This window comes from Lathamus discolor, chromosome 5 (assembly GCF_037157495.1).
Source record: "Lathamus discolor isolate bLatDis1 chromosome 5, bLatDis1.hap1, whole genome shotgun sequence".
In the NCBI taxonomy this organism is placed as follows: Eukaryota; Metazoa; Chordata; class Aves; order Psittaciformes; family Psittacidae; genus Lathamus; species Lathamus discolor.
This window is the reverse complement of record NC_088888.1, coordinates 43844985-43871771: the sequence shown is the minus strand read 5'-3', so window position 1 is coordinate 43871771 and position 26787 is coordinate 43844985. Positions and strand designations below refer to the sequence as shown.

The 26787-nt window shown below is 37.6% G+C and overlaps 1 protein-coding gene across 1 annotated transcript in view; it reads left to right on the top strand.

Moving 5' to 3' along the window:
• The window catches only part of SYNE1 (spectrin repeat containing nuclear envelope protein 1), a 295836-nt gene that overhangs the window by 137350 nt on the left and 131699 nt on the right, over positions 1 to 26787 (top strand). Inside the window, exons 52-70 of the mRNA XM_065680584.1 lie at positions 523 to 832; positions 2508 to 2672; positions 4196 to 4552; positions 8450 to 8586; positions 9508 to 9685; positions 11753 to 11935; positions 13311 to 13454; positions 13775 to 13930; positions 15793 to 15957; positions 16383 to 16555; positions 17424 to 17577; positions 17712 to 17855; positions 19072 to 19236; positions 20292 to 20609; positions 21926 to 22081; positions 22686 to 22856; positions 23412 to 23738; positions 25009 to 25161; positions 26532 to 26699. Coding sequence (XP_065536656.1) covers positions 523 to 832; positions 2508 to 2672; positions 4196 to 4552; positions 8450 to 8586; positions 9508 to 9685; positions 11753 to 11935; positions 13311 to 13454; positions 13775 to 13930; positions 15793 to 15957; positions 16383 to 16555; positions 17424 to 17577; positions 17712 to 17855; positions 19072 to 19236; positions 20292 to 20609; positions 21926 to 22081; positions 22686 to 22856; positions 23412 to 23738; positions 25009 to 25161; positions 26532 to 26699 — 3724 coding nt within the window. The remainder of the gene's footprint in view (positions 1 to 522; positions 833 to 2507; positions 2673 to 4195; positions 4553 to 8449; positions 8587 to 9507; positions 9686 to 11752; positions 11936 to 13310; positions 13455 to 13774; positions 13931 to 15792; positions 15958 to 16382; positions 16556 to 17423; positions 17578 to 17711; positions 17856 to 19071; positions 19237 to 20291; positions 20610 to 21925; positions 22082 to 22685; positions 22857 to 23411; positions 23739 to 25008; positions 25162 to 26531; positions 26700 to 26787) is intronic.

The window sequence follows — 26787 nt, the reverse complement described above, 5'->3', positions numbered from 1 at the left end:
TACTTGATGGTAATTTTAAAAGAGAAATCATAGAAATTCATACAGAGAAAAACCTAGAAAGGCCTTTCTGAGTTATTGAACATGTACTTGGCAGGACCAAGAACATGTGACAGATATTTATCTACCTCTTCCTTACAAAACTCTAGGAAGTTTTCTCAATTTTGTCTATCAGTATGTTTTTTTAATTAAAAAAAGAAAAATCCTAATATCTACTCCAAATAATCTTTCTTGCTTATTAAGATGGTTTCCTCTTGTCCTTAGATTAGGTTAGACCATTATGTTTTGAATAAGATCCTCACAAACTCATGTCTATCATTAAGTCCAGTGGAATGAGGATTACTAACTTGGATGTAAACTGACATAGAAAACTAAAGCAAGATGGAGGAAAAAGCATTTTCTAAACAGACTGTACATGGCAAGAGACAGTATAACATTATGCTATAAGCAGGGTAGTTTTGGGTTTTTTTCCCCAGACTAATCAGAAGTTCTTACTTGTACTGTATATGTTTCTTTTAATGTAAGCTGCCTAGATTCTGTCATTAGCCAGTGGAATGAATATCTGGAAAGGAAAAACCAGCTGGAGCAGTGGTTAGAGAAATTGGATCACAAAGTGGAACAGCCTTTAGAACCACAGATTGGTCTGAAGGAGAAGTTTGCTCAGCTGGACCACTTCCAGGCTATTGTTTCTGAGATAGAGAATCACTCTAGTGATTTACAGCAACTCATTGAAAAGGCCGTGGAACTGTATGAAAAAACAGAGGATGAGTCTTTTGGAGAAGCAGCTCAAGAAGAACTAAAAACACAGTTTAATGACATCACAACTGTAGCCAAGGTAAGATAAAGGCAAAGATCTCAATTTCAAGTAAGTAAAATGTTTAGACATCTGTATATATAGCTAAAGTTTTTATTTTCATAATGTTTTAGTAACTAAAGGACTGACTGTGTTTGAATAATCTTGCCTTTTGTTCTGGTTCAGTCTAACAAAAAGTTGGAAACAGTTTATTACTACTGGAATTGCACTGGAATGCAAAAAGTATTGGGAATTGAAATTGGTATGGTTCTGATTTTTGAAAAGTGAAGGCCGTATATTTTATTCCTAGTTTCATATATACAACAGTATTTCTGACGTCTTTCCAGATTTATTTTCATCTACTTATTTTTCATTCATTCCTAGCACTTTTTTGTACCTAGAATGGGAAGAATGAAAGGGAAATGCTTCCCTGAGCAGAAAACATACTGTCAGAAAGATAAATCCTACTGTCAGAGAGATATGTGCCCATATTTTGTGATATTTCAAGCCACTAAGCACTGCACATGCTACACAGGTACTCTGGTTTCTAAGGAAAAGATACATGAGGTCCCTGAGATGGTGCGAGCAATGTAAACAGGAGGTGCATGTTGCCGTTTCTGGGGTTCTTTTGTTTCCCTAGAGGACTATTTATTTTGTTTAGAGTCCAGTGCATGTGGACATTTTCTTACTCTGTTGCTCCATAAGATGCGTTAAGATGTAAAAACTCTGAGGATTAACTTCAGGTCATCTTTGTTTAGCTAGTAACCATCCATTGTCTAGTTGGTCTGAGACATTCTGAGAAATTATGATGATTATTTTCAGAGAGAACAGCAAGGCTTATTAATCTAACTTAATTTCTAAAAGCATTAGTTAAATGTTGAGTTATTCAAAGTTAAAAATAATTGGAGTGTAATTCATAAGTGGTTTAGTTCGAAACTGGTTTGAGGATGCTTAGATCTAGAGTATTTATATAGGAGTAGAAACCTCTTTGATTAGCTCAGTTCATTTTTGTTAGTTTTGATGAACATTTGTGAGTGTTAGCTCACAAGAATACAGCAAGAAACCTGTTCAGCCAGACTAAAGGCAATGCCAGACCAGTCTGCTGTTTCACCTTTTCATAGTAAGGATAAACTGGCTCCGATTTAAGCTTACATTAAAAAGTTAAGAAAGGAGCCAGGAAGCTGCTGTATGCCTGTGTCGAGGGAAGCATCCTCTGGGGTGGAGGATCTTCTGATCTGGTGATTAGAATGGACTCTGCACCATAAGAACCTTTTACACTTTCGAACAGCAGAAGTCTTCCTTTGTGGTCTTCATATGCAACATACCTTTGACTCTGCTTCCCATTTGTAGAGACTTGAAACTCCTAAATAAGAGTTGTTTCTGGCAGCACACAGCTCCCTGAGAGGATTCATGGGTGACCTGCAAAAGTATCTTAAGCATGTATTGAGAAAGAGTTGTCACAGCTGCAGCTTTGATATCTATCTATCAGACAATACATACGTTGTAAAAGGACATGTTAAAGTGCATTTTTGCATATATTTCCAGAAGGGTGCTTCATCTTTTGCTCCAGCAGAACATGCCTGTGCTTGAACCAAAGCTACTTAAAGGTAGAACAGTATTTAAGCAATTTATTAACATTGTGGTTTTTTTGTTGTTGTTTTGTTTTTTTTGGGGGGTTGTTTTTGGTTGGGTTTTTTTTTTTTCATCTGAATGACAGGAAAAAATGAGGAAAGTGGAAGATATCGTGAAGGATCATTTGCTATACCTTGATGCTGTGCATGAATTCACAGACTGGCTTCAGTCTGCAAAGGAAGAGCTGCACCGCTGGTCAGACGCATCTGGAGATACATCAACTATACAGAAAAAGCTGGCTAAAATCAATGTAAGATAAGTTACCTTTCATGATTTCCTCTGCAGTTCAGACCTTATGCTCTAGAATAGGCTAGAGACAGTAAGTTGTGGGATCTTACTCTTTCTGTATTTGAAATAGGAAATGTCCCATCCCTGGACGTGTTCAAGGCCATGCTGGATGCGGCTTTGAGCAACCTGGTATAGTGGAAGGTGTCCTTGCCCATGGCAGGGGGAGTGGAACTAGATGATCTTTGAGGTCCCTTCCAACCCAAACCATTCTATGATCCTATGCAATGGTGATTACATTTCAGTGAACTGAAAGCAAGCTTTCTGAGCTATGATTTTTTTTGCTTCCCTACAATCAGACCTGAATTAGCCACAGCACACATGGAAACAATTTGCAAGGTCAGAAGCCCAGTGGCATCACAGAAGAATGTGACTTAGCTGATTAATGAATACTGCTCTGTCCTCATTGCTGAGGATGCTGTCTCCATGAGCAGAGTTGTCTGAATCAGTCGGAAACAACCTTTCCTGAGTTGCGCGAAATAAAGATGCAGAAATAAAGCAGTGCAAGGATTGTTCTCTCCAAACACAGCAGAAATGTGTTGCCTCCCTTGTGTGCTTTCCTTACTCCAGCATCTATTCTGAGATATTTGAGTGCCTAAGTTACGTATTTCTGCATGCAGTGTTAAAGCAGACTGAATGTTTTGCTCATGCCTGATGTTTACTTTCAGCTACTCGTGCTGTCAACATTTCCCTCTGCTCCTAAACATGTAGGAGTGGGCCAGTGAACAGGCTTCTAGGGGAAGATTCAGGATACCCAAAATCAAATTGCAGATTTGTTGTACACTCTCAGATAGTTTTCAGTCTCCTTTGTGCTCTAACTCCCCACGTATAAAATGGGAAAGGAAGGAGACAGTAGTTTCTAGCTCATAAGACTAACAAAAGAATGAATACCATTAGTCTGGCCATGTGTTGTTTGGGATGATATTTATACTCTCCAGCCTCTTAAGCTAAAAACTCTCCAGATTCCCTTGTAGCATGTGGGAGATTGAAATAGGACACTGGAGAAAGAATTCACTTCTGGAGAGAGGGGGGAAAAAAAAAAAGGAAAAAGAGACATGTGCAACCAATTCTGGCACATCACAGATCACGGCTGTAAATGGCTTTTTTTCTGAGCAGCACAGTTGTGCTTTTAACACTATGAGCAGCTACATACCGTGCTGCTTCTGTACAGATCACAGCGGTTAACTACTTGTGGATCTTAACCTAAACAGAGTTTTCAAGGAAGTTTGTTCTTTCTCCCCTAAACTTCAGCGTACGAAAGTTTCGGGAGCGCTGTTTGCCCAGCGCACAGCCCGCACCCTCTCTCTGTCGCCCGAGTTTTCTTTGCACCCGTCCTCCGGCAGTCCTTCGAAGCCTGGCGGCTCTCCGGGGACCGCTGCCGCCGCCCTGTGCGGGCGCTGCTCGGTGCGGGCTGGACGCCACGGCCCACCCCGCCGCGGCGGAGGCGGTGGCAGCTCGGCGGGTTACCATGGCGATATTTCCCTGCAGGAGCTGGTAGAGTCCCGGCAGAGCGGCGCGGGCCGCCTGGGCCGAGTGGAGACGCTGTCCCCCGGCGCGAAGCGCGGCACGACGGCCGGCGGGTGCCAGCTGCTGGCGGCCGAGATGCAGGCCCTGCGGTCGGACTGGGAGCAGTGGGAGGAGAGCGCCCTGCGGAGCCAGCGCAGCCTGCGGGACGTGCTGAGCCAGAGGACCCTGTCCGAGCGGGAGTTCTCGGCGCAGGCCGCGCTGCTGGAGGAGGCCGCGGAGCGGCTTGGTGGGTTGTTGGCCGCTTCGTCCCGGAGCCTGGCCGTCCTCGACAGCGCGCACACCGACGGCGAGGTCGTGGAAAGCTGGCGCAAGGAGAAAGTAAGGCCACATCTCTTTTCCTAGCTGCTGTTCGGTTGTAAAATGTACGGCTCCTGGGGGCAGGCAGCTTCTGCCAGTGGGGACTGTCACGTAGGAAATAGTAACTTGCATTTGTGAAAAATATTTCTATGAAATCCCAGCTTTCCAAACTTTTTCTGTAACTGTCATCACAAGAAGCAGTGTTTCCAGAAGACATTTCTCTCCTTGGCCCCTGCTGTACAAGGCTTAGCAAATACTGCCTGGATCTCAGATGGGAAAAATAGGGCTTGTCTCTGAAAATGGGAAGGAGCTACAGCACGCCAGTTGGGAACTTCTCTGCCAAGTTGTTCAGTGTTTCAAACTCGAGAAACGCTTGAACAGGGACATGGGAAGCATTTCTTAAAACCCAAGTAGCAGCTGGAGCCATTTCTTGTAATTTGTCAGGAGTGTGTTGAGCTCATGTCCTGTACTTCCTGAAATATCCTTCATGTCATGCATGTTGAGATCTTCTCCAGCATTTAAAGGAGTTATACCAGAAACCGGTACACTTGCTGATTACTTTGCAGTGGAATTAGAGAAATAGGTGGTTTGTGCTGCTGTCTTCCAGCAGCAACAACAGCAACAAAAAAAAAATCACATGTATGTATCACAAACACACACACTGTATATAAATATAGATACATATTTTCACAACAATCAAGATGTGTTTGTATGTGTCTCCACTACTGTGAAGCACAGGTGTTGAGAAAAGATACAGTGTATTTCCCTTTCAGAGTAGTGTTGAAATTAAGCAGTTCAAGTAGAGGAGGAGAGGCCTGTGATGCCTGCTTTCTGACCCCTTGGTGGAAGATACTTTAAAAAAACCACAACCCAGAACACCTTCTCTTTGAACTGGGATTATAAACCTCCTCCTCCAGTGTCTTTGCCAAGTTTTTTCTATGGCTTCCCCTTTCAAATCTGGCACAGATTTATGGAACCTGCTTGAGTGTCAGTACATGTCTGCAGGAGTAACAAAGCTGACATTACATTGAAACAAATAATGGTACAAATATGCAAAGTCTTCCATGTTTATATGTTTTTACAAAGGAAAGGAAGACATGGAATTGTCATCAACATACATCAACAACTACCAGACATTTTTTATTTTATAAATGGAGAAGGATGTTGGTTTTATTAATTGCATATATACTGTGTATACACTGTAACAACACTTTATTTAGATTAGACAGTTGTAAACTTTAGCTAATGAGGAAAATGTAGAGGAATCTCAAGACTCACAATGCCCGGCCCTAATATATAATTTTATTTATAGTTAGAGGAAATGTGACAGTAATCCTGCCATTTCTGGACCCCAGGGATAGGTCCTATTGTGAACATAAAATAGCACTGCAGCTTTCCGTATCCATTGTCTCACAGTGGTTCTGTTGCCATGTGAGCCAAGGCCATGAATTAAAAATGAATCTCCTAGTTCTCAGAATTAGCAAGCTCATTCTGCTGTTCTGTTGTACTCAAGCTCCATTCCTTTAGGTTAGTGCAACATAAAAGCAACAGACCTTGCACTTGGAATTCAGCAAATTATTTTGGTGATTGTCAGATTCAAAATGAAATCCAAGTGGCTGAAACAGTGCTATCAGTGTTTCTGTATGGAAAAATGTAACGGTTAAATGCACCCTGTTTCGGAAGTTAATGTTACTGTTTGTTAATAGGTTATGCCTAAGGCTGTACATCATCAGAATAACCTTTTAGAATTTATTGAGGTAGGCTATTTGAAACTGGAAAAAAAAAAAAATCATTGAAAACAGGCAGTTCTAACCCTGTGCTACCCTTAGAACATGTTTTCTTTACCAAAAAACAGCAACAAAAATAAAAGCTGTTAGTGTTTCATTATGGTGACTCCTGCCCTATACAGTTTGTGGCATTTTATGTTTAAGTAACAGCCATTGTGTTTTTATTCATAATGCTTTTAAAAAAGGATCTTGTGTCTAGTTTAACGTAAAGTAAGATAAACAAAAAGTAGTTGGTTTACATTTTCCCCAAGTTTCATTGCTATTACGTAATTATTTAATTCAAATGCTCCTTTATATGGTATTGAAACAAACTGGCAGTGAGATGCTTTGAAGTGTCTTTTATGATTGAACTGATTTCTGGTGTATGAATGACTTAAGCAGATAAAGTCCATAAAACAAGCACAAATGACGTAAAACAGCAGAGACCTGAAAATCTGCTGTAGCAAAGTATTTCTTCATACTCACAAGAACACATGAAAGTTTGTACGCATAATACATCTGAAAAGTCTGTGGACTTAATTTTATAGGGCTTCCCTGGGATGTATAAATGCAAACAGAGTTCAATACTCTTAATATAATCAAGCTATGATTCATAGCCAACGCATGTTTGTAGTTTTCTTTTTTCTCTAAATGGATTGTTCTGGTTTTTCTTCTTGGCAGTCCAAGAAGCAGTATCTCTGTATCTTTTTATTTTTTTTCTCACTTGCTCAGAAATCCACTATATAAATTTTAAAATATTAATTTCACTGTTCAGAAAAAGAGATATGAAACAAGCACAAAATTGCTTGAGGGCAACAGACACATCAGCTGCATCTCTGGCATTTGTACATTTGCTGTTCTTGCCAAGTCTGTTGATTGCCTTGCTAGACTCTTGTAATATGTCCTTTTACTTTTTATTAACGTAAAGGGATATCTGTTTATTGCAGAGTTAGTTAATACTTTACAGTGAAAAATCTACTCAGTGAGCATTTTTATGTCTGCAATGTAGATTGTTTATTTTGAAAACTTTCTGCATGTGTTTTTGTGTACATCATTTGTACCTTTCCCAAACATTCAGTTTTGCGTGGATAGATTATTGCAAACTGTTTACTGTGTATATTTTTTATATATATTCAGAACCATGATCTGGGGACTTCTTGTCCCACTTACATGTCCCTGTATAATCTGTCTTCACTTTCAAATGATCCGTTTCTTAAGTTTATATTATACATTTCTTCCAGAATGGCATTTAGATTTAGACAAACTAATCAGAACTTGCCAAACGCTCTGGCCTGCCTGCACTGAAGAAGCTCTGCCATGGTGAATGTAACTAGCTAGAGGATTGTCTCCTCTCCCTGGGAGTTTCAGAGGAATGCCTGAAGAATTTAGTTTCTTGTGAGATAAGGAGCCAAGTCTGCGCTGCTCATTATGCTTGATTAGCTGGCAGGATTCTGCAGTGGAGATGCTGTGGACATCCACAAGGACTGTTTTTGCTGGAGTGGTTATCACACCTCTTCCAGTGATGTAAGTTAAGCCAACAAAAGCATTTTGGTTTTGCTGGCTTAGCTGTCTCCAAAGCAAGAGTCTTTTCAGTGCAGCAATGACAGGCAATAACCCACTTACTCTCATGAGATTGTAAGCAGCTGTATTTTTACATTATGAAGCCCTCTGTGAAAGAGTTGAAGCTGTTAAAAATTTTGTGCATAAATTTATTTTTTTTTTAATATACAGCTAAAACCAGTCTTTATTGAACATGCTAAACTCAAGCCAACTGGCTAATTGTATGTATATAAACACGTATTGTTTCCTCTTCCCTAATTGTATGTACTTTTATATCTGTACAGCTGACAATACCATAACTCATTTATTAAAATGAAATTTATATTTTAAACTTTTCTTTGAGAATATTTTAAACCAAGGAAGTTGAGGCTTCCAGAAATTTGGTTTTTAGAAGCTTGTAATTTCAAATAAGCTTCTGTAGGTTTGACTGTTAAAATACTCTTGAAAGTGAATTTGCATATATCATAAATGTAGTTGAACTGAAATTCTCATAAATTTAGATTCAAAAGATTAAGTTTTTCATTTACTCACCAATCTTATTTCAATTTGGTTTAATATTGTTATAATTGTTTCATTTGTTTTGTTTTAACAGGAAACATTGGATGCTCTGGTAAAGTCTGAACATATGACAGATGAGCTCAAAACTCAGTTAAATGATCTTTGTAGATTTTCCAGAGATTTGAGTTCTTATTCTTCAAAAGTTTCAGGGTTGATTAAGGAGTATAACAGGTACACATTCATCTTGTTTATAGATAATCAATTCCATGTGTGTGGGAGGGGGCATGAGCTGTCTTCTAGGGAACCATTAATTAGAATTTTAGAACTAGAAACAGAGGTATAGAATTATTGGAATCATTATTTTGATTTTTTTTTTTTGTCAATACAGGTTGTAAAAAGTAGCGATTTCATTGTTGGTTTTTTTTTTCTAAAAGCTAGGCTATGCCACTAAACTCAGCTGAAATTAATGTATATCCACACCTGACCTGTTACAGGAGATATCCTTGTAAGAAACTGTGAGGTAGCACTATGGCTTATTTATTTGTCTGAAGGAAGAACAAGCTATAGCAGCTACTTAAGATGTTTTTCTTAACTTTGTCCTTCAGTTTACTCTTCTTTAACTAGCTGGTTCTTTGAAATAGGGGAGCTGGCATTTGGTTGCTTTCTTGCTTTCTCTCAGGTCACTCTAGCTCATTTACTTGGAGTGTGACACCTGCATTTCAGACACAAGATTCCCTTGTTTTTTGCAGGGGGTTATAGGTTTGATTGATCCTTCCTAACATTTCAAATTTAACTAAGCCACAGAAGTTAGAATTGTAATCGCTGTAGTTCCACAGCCTGTCCCTAGAGAGAGAAAGGGGCTTGGAAAACTGTTCATGCTTAGGTGCTCTGAGTCATTCTCTGAAAGTGCTTACACCTGTCATATCTGTGGCAGTTACATCCCAATTTATATGCTTCACTTTTAAGGAACTGAAAGCTTCTAATGGATTTCCTGGTGCCTCAGTTAAGTGCTTAAAATGAGTAGGAGGAATCCAGGTTAACTTAACCTACCATTGTATTTCAGATAACTAAGTAATAGCACTGTCACCTAACAGAGTCATGCTTTTCCTCCCTTTCTTCCTCCCTCTTGCTTCCCTGATGTGATAAACCCAGCCTCTGCCTGCAAGCTTCAAAAGGATGTCAGAGCAAAGAGCAGATCTTGCAGCAAAGATTTCGGACGGCTTTCAGGGACTTCCAGCAGTGGCTGGTCAATGCAAAAGTCACCACAGCCAAATGCTTTGACGTGCCTCAGAATATCAATGAAGCTTCAGCAAGCCTGCAGAAAATACAGGTAACTGTAGCAGTAAAGTATTAGTCTAAGGGAAACGTAATCGGTTTCACGTAAAGCTCAGGTTGAATTGTTTGCTGAGTAATTTTTGTTAATGTTGCTATGTAATCACTAAAGGTGACTAATTACAACGAAAAAAATCACCTTTTTAATCTAGTTTGTTTAGTTTAATAGTTCATATGTAGTAATTGTCTCTCATGTTACTTTTCCTTGTTTATTTCTTTTTTATTATAAGAAAAATGTTTTTAAAGTCACAGAGTACTATAAAATCAGAATGATATCAGAATCAGGACTAAGTACCTGGAATTATTTTGAAGTTATGTAAATATTTTTTCTCATATATGAAACTAGAGCCCTTATATTGCAAGAACAGACTTAAAATATATGCAGTGCAAACAAGCAGTTTAAAAATAATGTTTTCACATAAAGCTAAAAGAAGCCCGAATAACTCTGTGGAAAAGAGTGCCAATTATAAATTTATTTAATAAAAGTGAGTGAAATCAATGCTATTCTGAATAGAATGTAGCCTTAATTTCAACTGAAAATAGCAAAATGAGAATTGCATAATGAGACTGTTAAACATTTGGCTAGTGTAACAAAAGAAATTTGTATGAGGTTCTCAGAAAATACAAAACCCCAAATCACTTCCTCCTCCTTTTGGTAAACTCATTTTCCTTTGCTTAAATGTTTTGCTTAAAAGCATAAGCAATACTGTATTAATATATCAAATATTTGGCTACCCCAAATTGAGAATATTTATTTAGAAAAAATATCAGGGAAAAAAAAAAATCCTACTGTTTTTTGGTATTAAATGTAAAAATTCCAGCAAGTTGGAGTTTCTTTTTTTTTTTTTTTTTTAAATGGTAAGATTTTTTTGTTTGTTTTGTCATTGCAGCGTCTTCGTAGCATAAGACCTTACTTTGTTCTCCTCCTCCCTGAAAGCTGCTTGTAGTGAAATGAACTCTTTTTTACATGCAGAAACTGCTTTAGGATTTCTAGACGTGTCTTGGTAACCTGTATAAACTTAAAATTTTATTTTTGTTAAAAGTTATATGTTCTGTCTGTTAGTGTATATAACATCATTAAGTCACAAGGCAATTATATCTTTGATTTTTTTATATAATCAGAACTTGAACCAAGTATCTCAAGGCTAACAGGCATTTTGCATTCCCTGCTAAGACCTCTAGTGTAACACAGAATCAGAACTTGACTTAGTAACTTTTATATCAAGCCTGTTAATTCTGAATATGGATGCAACCTCATGATTATGGATATGAAACTATTTTTGTATCACGTAATCATGATAATAACATTTTAAAATATTGGTATTTTAGACTGCTAAATCCCATTAAGTCCTAAAAGCTCATATAGTCTTTTAATAATTACAAGTTAGAAGTATATTATCTGAGTACATTGGAATCTGAAAATCTATCTGTTTCCTTACATTTTTATATAGTTCTTGCACATGCATTTTTCCATACACTTCCTGCACACCAGCATTGTGGAAGATTTTTGTGGAGAAAAATACATTCAAACAGGGAAGGTAAATTAAGGACACAGAGGGATAAATCACATACCTTAGGCATTGCTGAGGGTGTAAGTGTCGGCCCACACCTCTACAATGCTAGTTGGAAGTCCAGTGTAGTTATTGGCCATGGACAAGACTTCAGTCCTATGTGTCTCAGGGTGGGCCCTGGTGCCTGCAGCTAGGTATGCCAGGATACTAGTTCCCCAAAATGAAACTGTTACCATTTTCTGTACCATGGAGTTTTGAAAGAAGTATAATACCCAATTAAATGACCAGCAATTGTCTCATGAAATGCAGAAAATACAGGTGATACTAGACTCTTAATATATACATTATTTAGATGCGTGGCACTTCTGGATTAAGTTGTTGTCCCTGAGTCCCATAAATAACAATATTAAAATGGAATGTACCAAAAGATGTGTTAGCATGTGAATGAGCAGAAGGAGTGAACTCTTATCCCTGTTAAATTTTCTGGAAGCTTGCCATTAACCTTTCCTGGGACCCAGATTTCACCAATTAGCATATTTTGTTACTGTTTTTAGGAATTCTTAACGGAAAGTGAGAATGGGCAACAAAAACTTAACCTGGTAGCATCCAAAGGAGAGCTCCTGTGCTCTGTTTTAACAAAAGAAAAGGCTGAAGTTATCCAGGACAAATGTGCTACCGCTAAAGAAGACTGGAAAAATTTTATCACCACCCTCCACCAGAAGGAATCTGCTTTGGAGGTATTGAACCAGTCACAGTGGGGAAAGGCTGGGTCTTTCCTCTTTGCTTTTTGTTTCAAACAGCATAGTTTAGATTTTGTATATAACTGTAAGTGTTTATGATGTGACAGAATTAATAAATAGCTGTTTTTAAGATGTCCTGTTCTTTGTCTTGTGTTTTACTTTTGTTTACCTATATTCCTGTGACCTGATTTCACGTTAAGTGGGGTGTTTTCATGGAAAAAAATATTTTTCAGAGTAACTGAAGGTAGCAAAGACAGTAGTTGCTCAAATTCACTAGCACGAGTCTCATAAAATGTAGTGGATTATTAAAAGACATTTTCTTTTTTAAGGACTGTTGCTGATTGAATAGTCTCAGTACAGCAGGTAAATGTCTCTTTTATTGCAAACTGATGAAATGTGATGATTTATTTGAGCAACTTTTAAAATAAATCCCAGTGCTTTTCTCTGTTCAGAACTCACAATTCAACCAGCACAGAGGGTGAATATCTTCAAACTGTGTGGGGTTTTTTTGTTTGGTTGGGTTTTTTTTTTTTAATAGTCTTAGGAAACCCTTTCAAAGAAAATTCTCAGGTAGCAAGGGCTTTCTTTATTTTCGGGGTGCTGTGGGAAGAGGATGTTCTTAGAGGTTAATCTTTTTGAGCCAAGCACTTTTGAGTCTCATAGGCTTAGTTTTTCATTCTGATGTTTAATTTAAGTGATAAGGCTATAGCTAAAAAGACAACTAAGTCTGAGAAAAAAAGATAACTTGGGCACAGGGACTGTGCTGTTTAAGTTTCTATTCCATATGAATTATTTAAGATGCTATTTTTTTTATCATGCAGATTAAGCATGATTAAAGCCTACAGAAGAATATGCAGGCACTGAAGGAATGCATACATATATTCCTGCACACATTTTTATAACCAAAATTTAAAGCTAAAAAAGAATATAATCAGAAATGATCCCCAGGATTGGGTTGAACATAGTCATGCATCTCCTAGGAATAGCGGCAGTCAGTGTGAATGACTGCAGGTAGATGTTAAGTAATTCATATTCCAAATTAACCTATCTTCAGACTGCTCTAGCTGTGTGAGATAAATTTACATTGAGTCAACACTTGTAAGATCTCTAAAGCTTTCAGTTCAGAGGAAATTTGTTTCAGCCTCCCCTCAACATTGTTGCCTCTATTTTGCCCCTTGATGAGGTGCTCTCTCAGACTTTTCTTTCTGTGTCTGTTTGTGGGATGGGAAGGAGCAGAACTGGTGTTGTTTATTTGAAGAGTTGTGTAGTATTTGGCTGCAATTGCATATCCTTTTTGTGTGCTGTAATGTTGTGCATTACAGTTATGCCCAGTGCAGTGGGACTGTTGATAGAATTGTGCATGTCTTTCCAGAACTTAAAAATCCAAATGAGGGACTTTGAAGCAACTGCTGAGCCTCTGCAGGAGTGGCTGACCACAACTGAGAAGATGGTACAAGGAAGCAGCAGTCGGCTCCATGATCTTCCTTCCAAGAGGAGAGAACAGCAAAAGTTGCAGGTCATTTTTTATAAGCCCTTTTTAACACAGCCAGACTTTCCTGTCCTCATTGATTCCATACAAAAGCTTGATCATTCTAGCGTCCTGACCTCTAAATAAGAAGAGAACTGGTTTCAAGGATTGTTGTCGATGATCCTGTTCCATCAGGTTTCACATCTTCACATTTCTTATGACATGCTGCTTCATTGCTGTAGCCATATGGTGTGCCTTTCTCAGCAAGCTTGCCATATGTCACTTCTATTTTTCATGGGGCCTTCGTGTTTTTCCATGTCCTGCTTTCTTGCACCCACTTTTAATATTAACGTGCTTGTGCTTTACAGTCTGTCCTTGAGGAAATAAGCTGCCACGAGCATCAGCTCAACAGGCTAAAAGAGAAAGCTCAGCAGCTGTGGGAAGAGCAAGCTGTCAGCAAAAGCTTTATGCGCAGAGTGTCTCAGTTGTCTTCTCAATATCTTACTCTAAGCAATCTGACAAAGGTAACGCACCCAGTGTATGTGCTTTTGAGCAGCTCATTTGATGTATGTGGGGAAAAAGAAAGACGGAAATATGAAACATTGCAGCTGTCTTGCTTGTCTGCTCTGTGGTATGTCTGAGCTGTCTTGTCTTTCACACTAGCTTTAAAGAGTAGGAAGTAATGACCTGGATAATTCCATGGACTGTCAACAAAATGGAATTATGATTTTTATTTTTTTTTACTTGTTTTTAGGTGCACTTTGGTTAAAAAAGTAAGCCTCACCCTATTATAAAATAGGCTTGATTTTGAGTATTTCAAACATTGAAGACATTTTAGTGGCACCTGAATCAAGTATTTTTCAAGATTTATGGGAGTGGAGTGTTTTGTTTGTTTTGTGTTGGTTTTGTTGGGTTTTTTTGTTGTTGGTTTTGTTTATTTGGTTTGGGGAGGTCTTTGTTTGTTTGGTTTTTTTATAATACAGAATACACAAGTTATTACTTCATTGCATCCTGTAGGGTTTATTAACTGTTTTCATTATAAGCATCTTCATCTAAAACTAATAGATTGGTCTAAAAAAATTACCTCTTAGGCTACTTTTGAAGGTTCAATGGGATACATAGGCCAAACTCTAAAGAATCATGCTAGGAACTGAGATTTTAATCTAACTGATTTGCTGAATGGTGCGTGACACACTTCTTCACTGTTTCATAGTTTTACTGTTTCTATTGTCTAAACAGATAAGATCTTCGTATTAGGACTGTTATTTTTTTTTTACAAAGTTCATGTCATGAAACTAGGCTTGATATTGAATTAGGTCTTACAGTTATTATAGTAGTGAGAATAATTAAGGATATAGGAGGTGTGTTACAGGATAACAAATCAGTTCAGAAAGTATTTATGCTTGGCCAATTGCCAGTTTTTTAATTTCTACCTTTTCTGTGGAAATAAAAATTATAAAGCATAGCTAGAGCTGTATGACTTAGTGAAAATGATTGTGTACGTGGCCATAATAAATGTTCATGACTGCAAAATGGGAAAGATGCATGAGTTACACTGGCTTATGTGAACAGAACTTGTAGGAGATGGCAGGATGACAAGGAGGAGTTTGAGGCAGAGGATACATAGGATCCAGCCTATGAGAGAAATTCTGAAATTCTTTAGATAGGCATGGATGCTTGAGAAAGATCTCTCTCAGTGATTTCCTATACCTGTTTCACTGGCGTGACTTTAGTTCTCTGTTACTGTGTGAAATGCACTCTGCTCTGTATTGCTGTTCACCTCAGGCCTTTTAGCAATGTAACTTAAACATTTATATTTTATTTGTGTGAGTGTCTGTGATTTTTTTCAAAAGAATGGTTATATCAGTGGAAGTCATTGAGGAAAACAAAAAAGTTCTCTTCAGTTGCCACACTTACATGGAGTTTAGATGTGATTTAGCAGATATTTAAGAAAAAGTGAAACGAGAAAAAATCTCATGTACTTTGGATGAGAGGAGACAATTAGGTGAAGCTTTACACTTAGAACACACACACACACACACACACAAAAAAAAAAACCACAACAAAAACCCAAACCAAACAAACAAAAAAGAAAATCCAAAAAATAAAACAACCGAAAAACTGACCAACCAAAACCAACCAAAAAAACCCTACAAAAAGGCATTTCTGAAATTTTCATGTGTATGTTAAGTTTGGACAATGTGTGTGTGTGTGTGTGTGTTTGCATGCAAAATTCATTCCATGCTTAAGTAGCTGTGCTTTTAATTATCAATATATGAAGAGAATTTCTGAGTATAGTTTATGAAACTTTAAAGTCCATAAGTAGGTATGGAGAATAAACAGTCCTTTGAACAGCTGTTGGTGCTAATTGCTGTATGTATTGCAGGAAAAAGTTTCAAGAATGGATAGGGTGGTAGCAGAGCACCAGCAATTCTCACACAGTATCAAAGACCTTGAGGACTGGGTGGCTGATGCAGTTCACATGCTGGATTCCTACTGTCATCCCACTGCAGACAAGAGTGTTCTGGACAGCCGGATGCTAAAGCTAGAGGTATGGAAACAACAGACTCCAAAACCTGCTCTTTTTAGATATGTTAGGAAAAATGCAAATAGACGATACTTCACACTAATTGATGCAAAAGCTTTGTCATCATGTTGTTTTTTCAATCTAAATGACATTCCATTTAAAAGATCAGCTTTTCCAGTCAATAGTACCTTCTCTGATACACTCTAAGTACTTGCAGATTCCATGAAAACTTCCCTGTGAACTAAGATTACATTTTTCAATAGCCTGATCCTACCCTTTGAAAGTCTCTTTTTCGTTGTGAAACCCAGCTGTGAACCCCACTGTCCCTCTTCCAATTGACTGTTTGTATTAAGCTGCTAGATTTCATCAGCTGATTTTCCAGTAAAGCCAGTTAGTATATTCATGCCTAATTAATGATGAAAGTAAAATAATACCCACTCACTTTTTAGGGACTGCTAGCAGTAAAACAGGAGAAAGAAATCCAAATGAAAATTATTCTGACAAGAGGAGAATCTGTTCTGCAAAATACTTCTCTGGAGGGAGTACCAGTGATTGAGCGGCAGCTGCAAACCCTGAAAGACAGCTGGGCTTCTCTTCTGTCTGCCTGCATCCAGTGCAAGAGGTAAAAAGGGTATGCGGTACAGAATGATGCTTAGCAATAAAGTACTGTCAAAATTTTTGGAAAGTTAATTCCCAGAGTTTTATTATTACTAGAGTCAAATCTATATAAAATGACTGCATATGCCTAACATCGCAGGTCTAGAGGTCATAAGCAACATATTCATTTGAAGAAGAAAAAGGGAAGGAAACAACACCTATTGTCAGTATACTCTTAGAAGTGGATTACATGTCCATAATTTTGTTGTAAATTTTGCTTCAAGTTGCCCTTGGTGACTTGAATTGTTCTCAGAAATGAGAATATCTTGTCATGGACATTAATAGTTGCTCTGTCAAGATCCTGTCTGGTTTTCCACTTGCTAGCATTTTCAGAAGGTACTGTAATTACAGTGTCCAATAATTATACTCAAAGAAATAGAATAAAGAAATATAAGGGGGAAATGAGCCTTCTTTGGTAGGGTGTCACTAGTGCAAGTACTTCAATTTAAAACAAGAAAAGTAACTAATTAGAACACGGCAACTTTTGAATGCATGCAAAAGGACAGAAAATTTCTGAATCTGGATCTTATGCTTTCAGTTGTATTTTATTTACCAAAGCGAGAGTACACCAGCTAGCTACATAATTTACAGACCTCCAAGTCTGTCCTGTTCCAAGTCTGGAAAACTTAATTTCTCTTTATCAACCAAACATTGCTCCTAGTTAAAATCTGTAGGGTTTTAAATAGCTCTGTGTCAGACTGCTTAGCTTGTTAGATATCTTTCTTATAAATATTGTCTAGAATAACTAGACCATATGTATATGACTATACCTCACTGCCTATATAGCATGAGAACATCCACAATCAATCATGACACATATTTTTACATTACAGTCAACTGGAAGGAGCTCTCTCCAAATGGACAAATTACCAGGATGATGTTCGTCAGTTTTCCAGCTGGATGGATAAAGTAGAAGCAAGTATGAATGCTTCTGAAATGCAGTATGCGGAACTGAGGGAAAAAACAGCTGCCCTCAGCAAAGCAAAGGTGTGTTTGTTTTACAACAAACCAGCAACAAGCCCTTATAAGCAACAAAAAAAGTCAGAATAACTGCAAGATTTATTTGTGGTCTTGTTTTAATTCTGCCCTTTCATACATGTATTATTCTTTCTTTTTTGCAGCTACTCAGTGAAGAAGTGTTGAGTCACAGCAGCCTGTTGGAGACAATTGAAGTGAAAGGAAGTGGGATGGCTGAGCATTATGTCACTCAGCTTGAACTTCAGGACCTTCAGGAGCGGTATAAGTTCCTCAAAGACAGAACGAGGGTACAGTTTTTCTTGATAGCACTCACTCTTGTTGTGTTGGCAACAAGGAAAAAGAGAAAGTCTATTTATTGATAATTGATTTTACAGTTAAATGAGGAGTACAAGTTTGGGGACAGCTGTAAGTTAATGTAAGAGAAAGTTACTAGGGCGATTTATCAATTTGTACCACTAAGCTTCAGATCTTTTCAGAAAGGTTCTAAAAATCTGAATTTGGCAAAATCATCAGGTGAATAGTCTGAGGAATTTCATGTCAAAAGTCTCACTGACTTCTGTGCAGATATGATTTTGCCTATTGTGACTGAAAAGTTGGAAGCATCTCTGAAACTATGGTTCGTGTAAATGTATGGTTTGCAATAAATGCAGCCAATCAATAGGTAATTCACAGATGGTTCACAACTACAGAAGCTTATTATTAAACACAAACCTTATTAGTAAGGAATCTTAATCCAGTGTCAAAAGAGCCAGCATGATAAGTACTACATTTACTGATAAGTGTTAATATTGTAGGACTGGAAGAGATAAGGGCGTAGACAGATAAAGGTCAAAATGGGTTTAATGTAAGATACAGGATAAAGAAGAAATAATAAAAGAACTGGTGATACTTAAAGGTATTTAAAGGTAGGTGATTATCTTCAGTTAACCCAAGTTCTTCTATAGTTATTAAATAATGCCTAATGTATGCTCAGACATGCAATACTTAGTGCCAGGTTGTGAAATTATTGTAGCTTGCTTACCCATATGCACAGAAGACTTCCAGTCTGTTTCTCACTGTGCTCTGTAGGCTCACTGCCTGCAAATGACTTAGTCACTCTTCAAACCTAAAGATATTTGATACTTTTAATAGGATATTATTACTCCATTGAAAAAAAAAAAAAATCATGTGAAGAAAAAATACGCACTTTCTAAGCTAATACCCTTCTTTAATGACTTCAGTAAAGTTAATTTAAATTGGTATAAAAATTAAGATCTTGTTATTAGACACAGTGTTATTTAAAAGTGATCCCATATCAAAACTTCAGATTCCAGAAGTCACAAACTTATGAGAAGAATCTTTCAAGATAAGTATCTGTTTCTCCACATTTACCCCTCTTTCCCTGTAATTGATAAAACCATCCTCAGAATCCAAGTACTCTTGAATTTTAGGACAGCTCAGCATCAGATACAAACTTTTCCCCTTGATGAAAGTCTAGGTTTTATGTTTTCTTGGTTTATACAGGAGGCAGTAACAAAAGCTGAAGGACTGCTTCACTTACATCAAGCTTACCAGAGAAATCTGAAGGCCTTTGAAGTATGGCTGGAGAAAGAACAGGAAAAACTTGACCATTTATCACATCTTGATGGTGATGCTCAGAAACAGGAGGCAACACTCCGAGACTTACAGGTACATAATGTCTGACAGTCTAAGTGAAAACATAATCCTACTTGTGAAATAACAAAATAACATTAATTTCCAGAGAAAAATTGCATCTCTGTTGTCTCCAGAACAGCTTAGAATCACATTATATTTTAAGTACTCTGCTGCTCAAAAGTGGTTCCAGTAAAGTCAATAGAAACAATGTCATTCATGTCCAGAAAGAAGTGTCAGGCCTTGAATAAAATCTCCAGGCATACTGATAATCTTTTCTTCAGGCATAATAATTATTTCTTGCAAGTACTGAATTTGTTTTAGATGTTGGCCTACCTCTTCTTTTCCCTGTGTTTCATAAAAATATCAAAATTATTCTTTTCATTGGGCTGTCATCTTTTATTGCTTACAGTGCCGATACATTTACTTTCAGGCAGTTCCAGTCATGTAGGCTAGCTCCTATGGTCAGGTTGGAAGATTATTATTGAATCACTTAAGTGACAGTGAAGGGTGAGTCTAGTACTTCAGTAGTTTCCAAGTTATGCATTAGTTAGCTTTGGGTGACATGGTTTAGTGTGAGGTGTCCCTGTCTGTGGCAGGGGGGTTGGAACTAGATGATCTTAAGGTCCTTTCTAACCCTAACTATTCTATGATTCTGTGATGTGAAGCTGCTACCACATGTGTCCAGAAAAGGATATTGAGAATTATTTTAGAATTATGTCTGAAACATATGTAAAAATAATAGGTTTGTTTATTTTAAGAGATTGATGTTTCACCTTGTTCATTTTTTTTAAACAGATTCAATTTTAGAATCAGTCTTACAGTCTACTTGCCACAGAGCTGGAAAGGTTTGAATGTAAGGCTGTGCTGAATGGATTGTGTTAATCTCATGCCAGCACAGACAGCTAATGTTTCAGAACTGGTGATAAACTTAGCAGGAACTTAGTAATACGTGTTCAACCATAGATAATTAAAGGCAGTATCTAGATAATGCGAGATAACTGCTTTTGTCTTAAGTAGAATCAGCATGTTGTTTGCCATGTGTGTATGGAAACTGTTAGAGTGTATGTATTCATAACTCTACCTTTCAGGAGCTGCAGGTCCACTGTGCAGAAGGACAAGCATTACTGAATGCTGCTGTCCATGCCAGAGAGGAGGTGATTCCCTGGGGCATTCCTCAGATAGAAGACCGAGCCCTGGAATCCTTGCGGCAGGATTGGCAACTTTATCAACACAGACTTTCTGAAGCAAGAAGCCAATTAAATGTCGCTGTGAGCAGACTGAGGTTAATGGAGAAAAAATTTCAGAAGGTTAATGAGTGGCTAACAGACCTGGAGGGGAAAGTTGCTATCAGGACTGGGAGGCAGTCTGGTAGAGCAACAAAGGAGATGCAGCTTCAACAAATGAAGGTAAAGAATGTAGTTAAAGCATTCCATAAACAAAATACCATGTGAGGTTTCCACATTAGTTCCTGCTTGCACTGTGAAAATGACAAGGAAGCATTATAATTTATTCTGAGATAGTGCCTAGAATGATGGATCCAAGAGAGCTTCTTGCCGTTTGGATCCAGGTCCCTCGTATTTTACTGTTATGGGTATGGCTATGCCAATGTTGAAAACTCATAAGGAGATCTTGTATGCATATACTTTGTGGTATACGAAGGCACAACTTAGAATAAAGATTAAGTCCTGGAGTGGTGGTTTAACCCCAGCTGGCAACAAAGTACTGTGCAGCTGCTCACTCATTCCCCCCACTGTGGGATGGGTTGGAGAATCAGAAAAATGTGAAACCTGTGGGTTGAGATAAGAACAGTTTAATAACTGAAATAAAGTAAAAATATAATTAATATAATATAATATGATATAATAATAGTGAACAGGGAGATAACAAAGAGTGAGAGAGGAATAAAACCTAAGAAAAACAAGTGATGCACAATACAATTGCTTGCCACCCACTGATCAATGCCCAGCCTGTCCCCCAGCAGTGATCTGTGGCTCCTGGCCAAATTCCCCAAGTTTATACACTAAGCATGATATTCTATGATATGGAATATCCTTTTGGCTGGTTCGGGTCAGATTCTCTTTCCCAGCTTCTTGTGCCCCTTCTCACTGGCAGAGCATAGGAAATTAAGTAAAGCCTTGACATGGAGTAAGCACTGTTCAACAGCAGCTAAAACATCTGTGTATTAGTAACATTATCCTTGTACTAAATCCAAAACATAGCTCTGTACCAGCTATTAGGGAGAAAATTATCTCAGCTAAAACCAGGACTGTGGGAAAGTGTTAATATGGTAACAAGAGTAAAATGTGACCAGCTGTGTTGTGAAGTCTTTGCTGTATAATAATATATTTCATATAATAATTCTTCTTTAGTCATTGCAAGAAAACATAGTTCTGAGTAAATGAAGGAAGCATATTTGAAGACATTTGAGGTTACACTTTACAGTCATCTTTAAAACTTCACTCAAATTCTATAGGAATTCCAGGTTGCATTTCTATTTTTATTATTTTGGGGAGAGTATTGAAACTATTGTAATGACATGCAGTCCATATGATAGGATGAAACTTCCAGCGTATTTGTTATGTTAACCTTCATCAGAATCTGTTTATTTTCACGTTGTAAATCCATGTTTACAACCATGTATTTGCTCTCCTTTTCAATGAATTCGTGTTGTGCTTAAGATGTTTTAATCAGTTGTATGAGCTGGATAATGTCTTTGTCATAGAAGTGGCATGAAGAAATTACAATCTACAAAGATGATGTGGAGGAAGTCGGGGTATTGGCTCAGCAAATACTAGAGCAAAGTCTCACTTCAAGCAGAATGGGAAGCCAGGCTACACAGCTTACATCACGCTATCAAACTCTTCTTCTTCATGTTTTAGTAAGTAATAAAAATTAATTCATTGTGACATCATAAATTGACAATTAAGCAAATATAAACAGACTTTCTTAATTATACTTTATCAGAGTATTAATTACTGTAGACTTAATTAAATATTCACACACACATGTATATGGACTAAATGTATTAGATAATGGTAATAGAGATAATGCCTTTTCAAAATATTCAGTATTCACCAGATGTTGTTACTATCTTTTTTTAGCAGTCTCAGGAGAGAAATCCAGAATCTTGTACATTTGAATGCTAAACGACCTGTAGAGAAATGTTTTCAGGTTATCACTGAAACACCTAGGTAGGGGAAAATTTAAATTTGTAAGGAACAGTCTTCAGGTCACTTTAAGTAATAAGTGTCTCAAGTCACAATTCAAATTGTTTAGTATCAACTCAGTTTTAATGTTAGTGAGTTGCTGTATGTACAACCTGACAAGATCTTAGTGAGAATTACCCACTAGAATGAAAAAACTCAATCTGTTTAATTCTTATCAGGTTTTATTAATAAATAATAATTTATTGCTATCTTTAGTCAATAGCAGTGATAAACATTGGGTGGTTCTTATTTCCTCACTCTTATATTTGTTTGAAGGAGCAAATAAAGTTTCTGGAAGAAGAAATACGCTGTATAGAAGAGTCAGAATTGGCTTTTAGTGCTTACACAAATTGGTATGGAGCTACTAACAAGAACTTCAGAAATGTGATCACCAAGTTTGACATCATTGATAAAAGAGTAATGGAGAAAAAACTGCAGAAACTAGAGGTACAGCTTTCTTGAATATAATTTTTATTTCTGTTCACTAGAAAGAGTCTATATTTTAACATGCATCTTAACAGCTGCTCAAAATTCTGACTTCAACTTGCCCAGAGATGCTAATAGGATAATGGTGACCCAGCATAAAACAACCTACAGTTTGGTTGTTGAGGTTATGAATAATCCTAAATAATACAATCCTATCCTTCCATAAGACCTTGCAAGGCATCCTGTCATTTTTATTTTATACCAGTATGCACTGTGACAAGAAGTGCCTTTTGTTTCTCCGCATTGACATAACTCAGTAGTAAAACTCACGTTTCAGAGTTGAAGGAAAATTTTTAATCCATTTCAGATTTTCTCCTGAGAGCCCTCGGTTTCTGTGTTTATCTTCACAACCCCAGTGCAAAGCAGAAGTATCTGCTTTTTCTGCTGCTTTCTAGTTTACCACACCTTAACTCCAGGCAATTTTGTAATGAAAAGTCCGTTACATTTTCCTAGTAGTTCCTTCTGTGTCCTCATCTAAATTCATACATTTTCTGTTAACTAACACTTCCTTCGCAGCTGCTATTGAGTGATATGGACATAGGCCACAGTTTACTGAAATCTGCCCGTGAGAAGGGGGAGCGAGCTATAAAGTACATGGAGGAAAATGAAGTTGACCAGTTAAGAAAAGAAATTGGAGATCATGTGGAACAGCTTGAAGAGCTGGCTGGCTCCATCAGGAAAGAGCACATGACTTCAGAGAAGTGTCTTCAGCTGGCAAAAGAGTTCTCAGACAAGTACAAGGCACAGACTCAGTGGGTCATGGAGTACCAAGCCATGTTACATGTTCCCGTGGAGCCAAAGAGTGAACTCTATGAGAAGAAGGCCCAGCTGTCCAAATACAAGGTAAAAAGGGATTATGTCATAGTACTATGGAATCATTTTTTATATAGCGACTCTAATCCAGGTGTCTGTTCAAGTTTTCTCAATAGATGTATGAAATGTCTCTGATCTGGATGTCCAAATAGGCATCAAAGGGAACCTGTGTATGATATCTGTATCTACAAACCTGGATGATCACCTGTATTTGAAATGTGAATGTCCTAATAAGGCTTCCATGTCTGGGTATTTCCTGTTACGGAGCACAATTCTGAGTACGCATACGAGTAATTCTGTTGGTACCAACAGAGCTGACTGTGGTTTAAGCAAGGACAGAAATCAGTTGGTCTTTCTTCACTGCAGACATTGTATTTATATTGGCTTAATCGGTTTTCTGGGTGTCCTCGCTTGACTGACATCTAAGACAGTCAGCTGCTATGGCCTCCTCCGGGTTTAGTTAAGATTTTAATGAAGTTTTGTGTTGTTTTGTTGTGTTGTTTGGTTTTGGTTTTGGTTTTTTTTTTTAGTCATAAAAATGAGTAAAAAAAAATATTGATAACAAACCCCATTTCTTCTCTTAATTCATCTTCATAAAATACTTCAGGTTTACAGGTGTTTCATAAGATGTGTACTGTGTCTGGCTGGGATGGAGCTAACTCCTCATAGCAGCCTGTTTAGCACTGTAACTTTGTGGCTAAAACAGTCCTGCTAGCCAATGTTTCGCTATTGCTGAGCAGTACCTGCACAGCATCAACTAACTACCTCCTTCTGGCTTCAGTACTCAGAATCGTATGTCATAGCTGTGTGCTTGTTTCCTACAGATTTGAGGAGCTGGTAACTCACTGTCATTTGATAGATGATGGCATGTGCGATGCTCTCCGAGTCAGTGGCACAGTGACATAACAGATCAGGTTGCACACTCATCTGCACACTTCTCATTAAGAGCATGGCTTTGTTGATGCTTTCCCACCTATTCGCAGAATTTGTTTCTCTGCACAAATTTTATCCCTAGAACTGTCCCCTTCACACATATTAACTCTCTTTCCTTCACCAGCTGCAGATTATCCTCTGTGCCACTAGCCACTCACAAAAAGAGCAATTGCTTTTAAATGCCTGCAAAATTGCTTTCTCGAGACATGGTTGAGCAATATCATCCTGTACTGGTAGCACAGCTCTTCTCATCTAGTAAGGGAGAATATATATCATGATAGAAGGCTGTGCTTCAGATCAAAGAGAAGTTAGTGAGATGGATCTTCAGCGTTCAGTGGATGTACTTTAGTTCTTGCTTGCATTGTAGTCCATACAGCAGACTGTTTTGTCCCATGAGCCTTCAATAAAATCAGTGATTGAAAAGGGAGAAGCACTTATTGATCTGGTGAATGATGTGACTCTAAAGAACAACATTCAAGACCTTCAGAGCAGTTACCAGGAACTCTGCAGCACAACAAAGGTAAGAAATCTGGAAGAAAATTCTAGGTTCTTTCAGTTTGCTGTGTTTTATTCCCCTCTTTAAGTCATTGACTATTTGTTTCATGCTGTCATGTCACACCCTGTGCATAGAGCCAATTAGATTTCTTTACTTTTTGTGGGGGAGGAGTGGGGGTGGGGGGTGGAGGGGAGGATAAAGGGGGAGGAAATAGGGAAGAAAGAGATTCTTGAATATGAAAAGAACATCTACCTAAATAAATCTAATGAGTGACTGTAATGAGTTTCGAATGTGGTAGATAGTGTTCATAGCACTAGGGGGAAATATATCAGCAACTAGTTTGTACTGTTGCTAGTATTTTTAATTGCTTTGAATATATTTCTAAATACATTTTTCTTGAAGAAACAGATGCCCTTAAAGTCTGCCATTTTGTCTCTTGTTTCTGCTAGATCTCACATAAACCCTGTTTAATCTAGTTTAGTTGTTGAATGGAAGTCACTGAGAAAATTAGGGAAAGATGGTTATAAATTAATTCAGCCAAGGACATTATTAATTAACATTGATTCATTAGTCCACATGTGTAGAAGTATTAGATTATTAAGGGTACTAAATATGTTCTAAAGTATGATTATTCCTAAAGCTTTTAATAGGTTATACTCCTAATAAGGATAAGCTCTGCAAACCTTATGTTTGACCTAAGTACCTTTAATGGCAAATCTGTCCACCAATAGCAGATTTTTTTTTTTCAGTCTTTTTTTTTTCTTAAATTTGGAAACATTCCTCTGATCTATATCACAAAATTGATAACGGTTGCATTAGGTGTAATGTTGATGACTTAAATGTAGAGGATCTTATGAAAAATCTCTCTTAAAAAGGATAAATACATTTTAGCTCAATATGTACATTCTTAATGTACCTACAACAATCACAGGCAATATGTACGTGCAAAGGCTGTGAGCAGCAGGGGCCCAACCATAAGATTTGATAGGTCATGTGAAGTGTCTCAAAGATCATGTACTAACTGTTTGTAAGAGAACTTAATGTCAAGACAGTGATCCTTTTTAAAAAAAAAAAAAAAAGGAAATCCCCAGGGATTCGAAGTACGGTATTTCATCAGAATTGAAAACACTGCTCACAACTACAGAATAATCCCTTTTATGTCTTCCTTAACAGTCTAGTCCTGTGAAAGTCCCTCACAGGAATGTAAATGTAAAAGATGGCTCTTATGTTTTCAAGCTCTTGGTAGTTTTTGGTTTGTGTTGGTTTGGGGTTTGTTGGTTTTCTTGGGGTTTTTTTGGGTTTTTTTGTTTTTTTTTGTTTTTTTTTTGGGGGGGGGGTATTTTTTATTATTATACTTACCGTAATATTTAATTTTGTTTATTGTGGACTTGCAGGCATATGTTGAAACCCTAGAGGTAAGAGTAAAAGAACATGAAGATTACAACAGTGATTTGCAAGAAGGGGAGAAATGGTTATTACATATGTCCAGCAGGCTGGTCAGCCCTGACCTCATGGAGAGTAGCAGTCTTGAAATAATCACTCAGCAACTAGCTAACCACAAGGTGGGTTTGCTGCTGGGTAAACTTTCTTTCTCTGGTATAATAAAATTTTTCTTCTTTGCTTCTCTGTCTGCACTCCAGAGCTTTATTT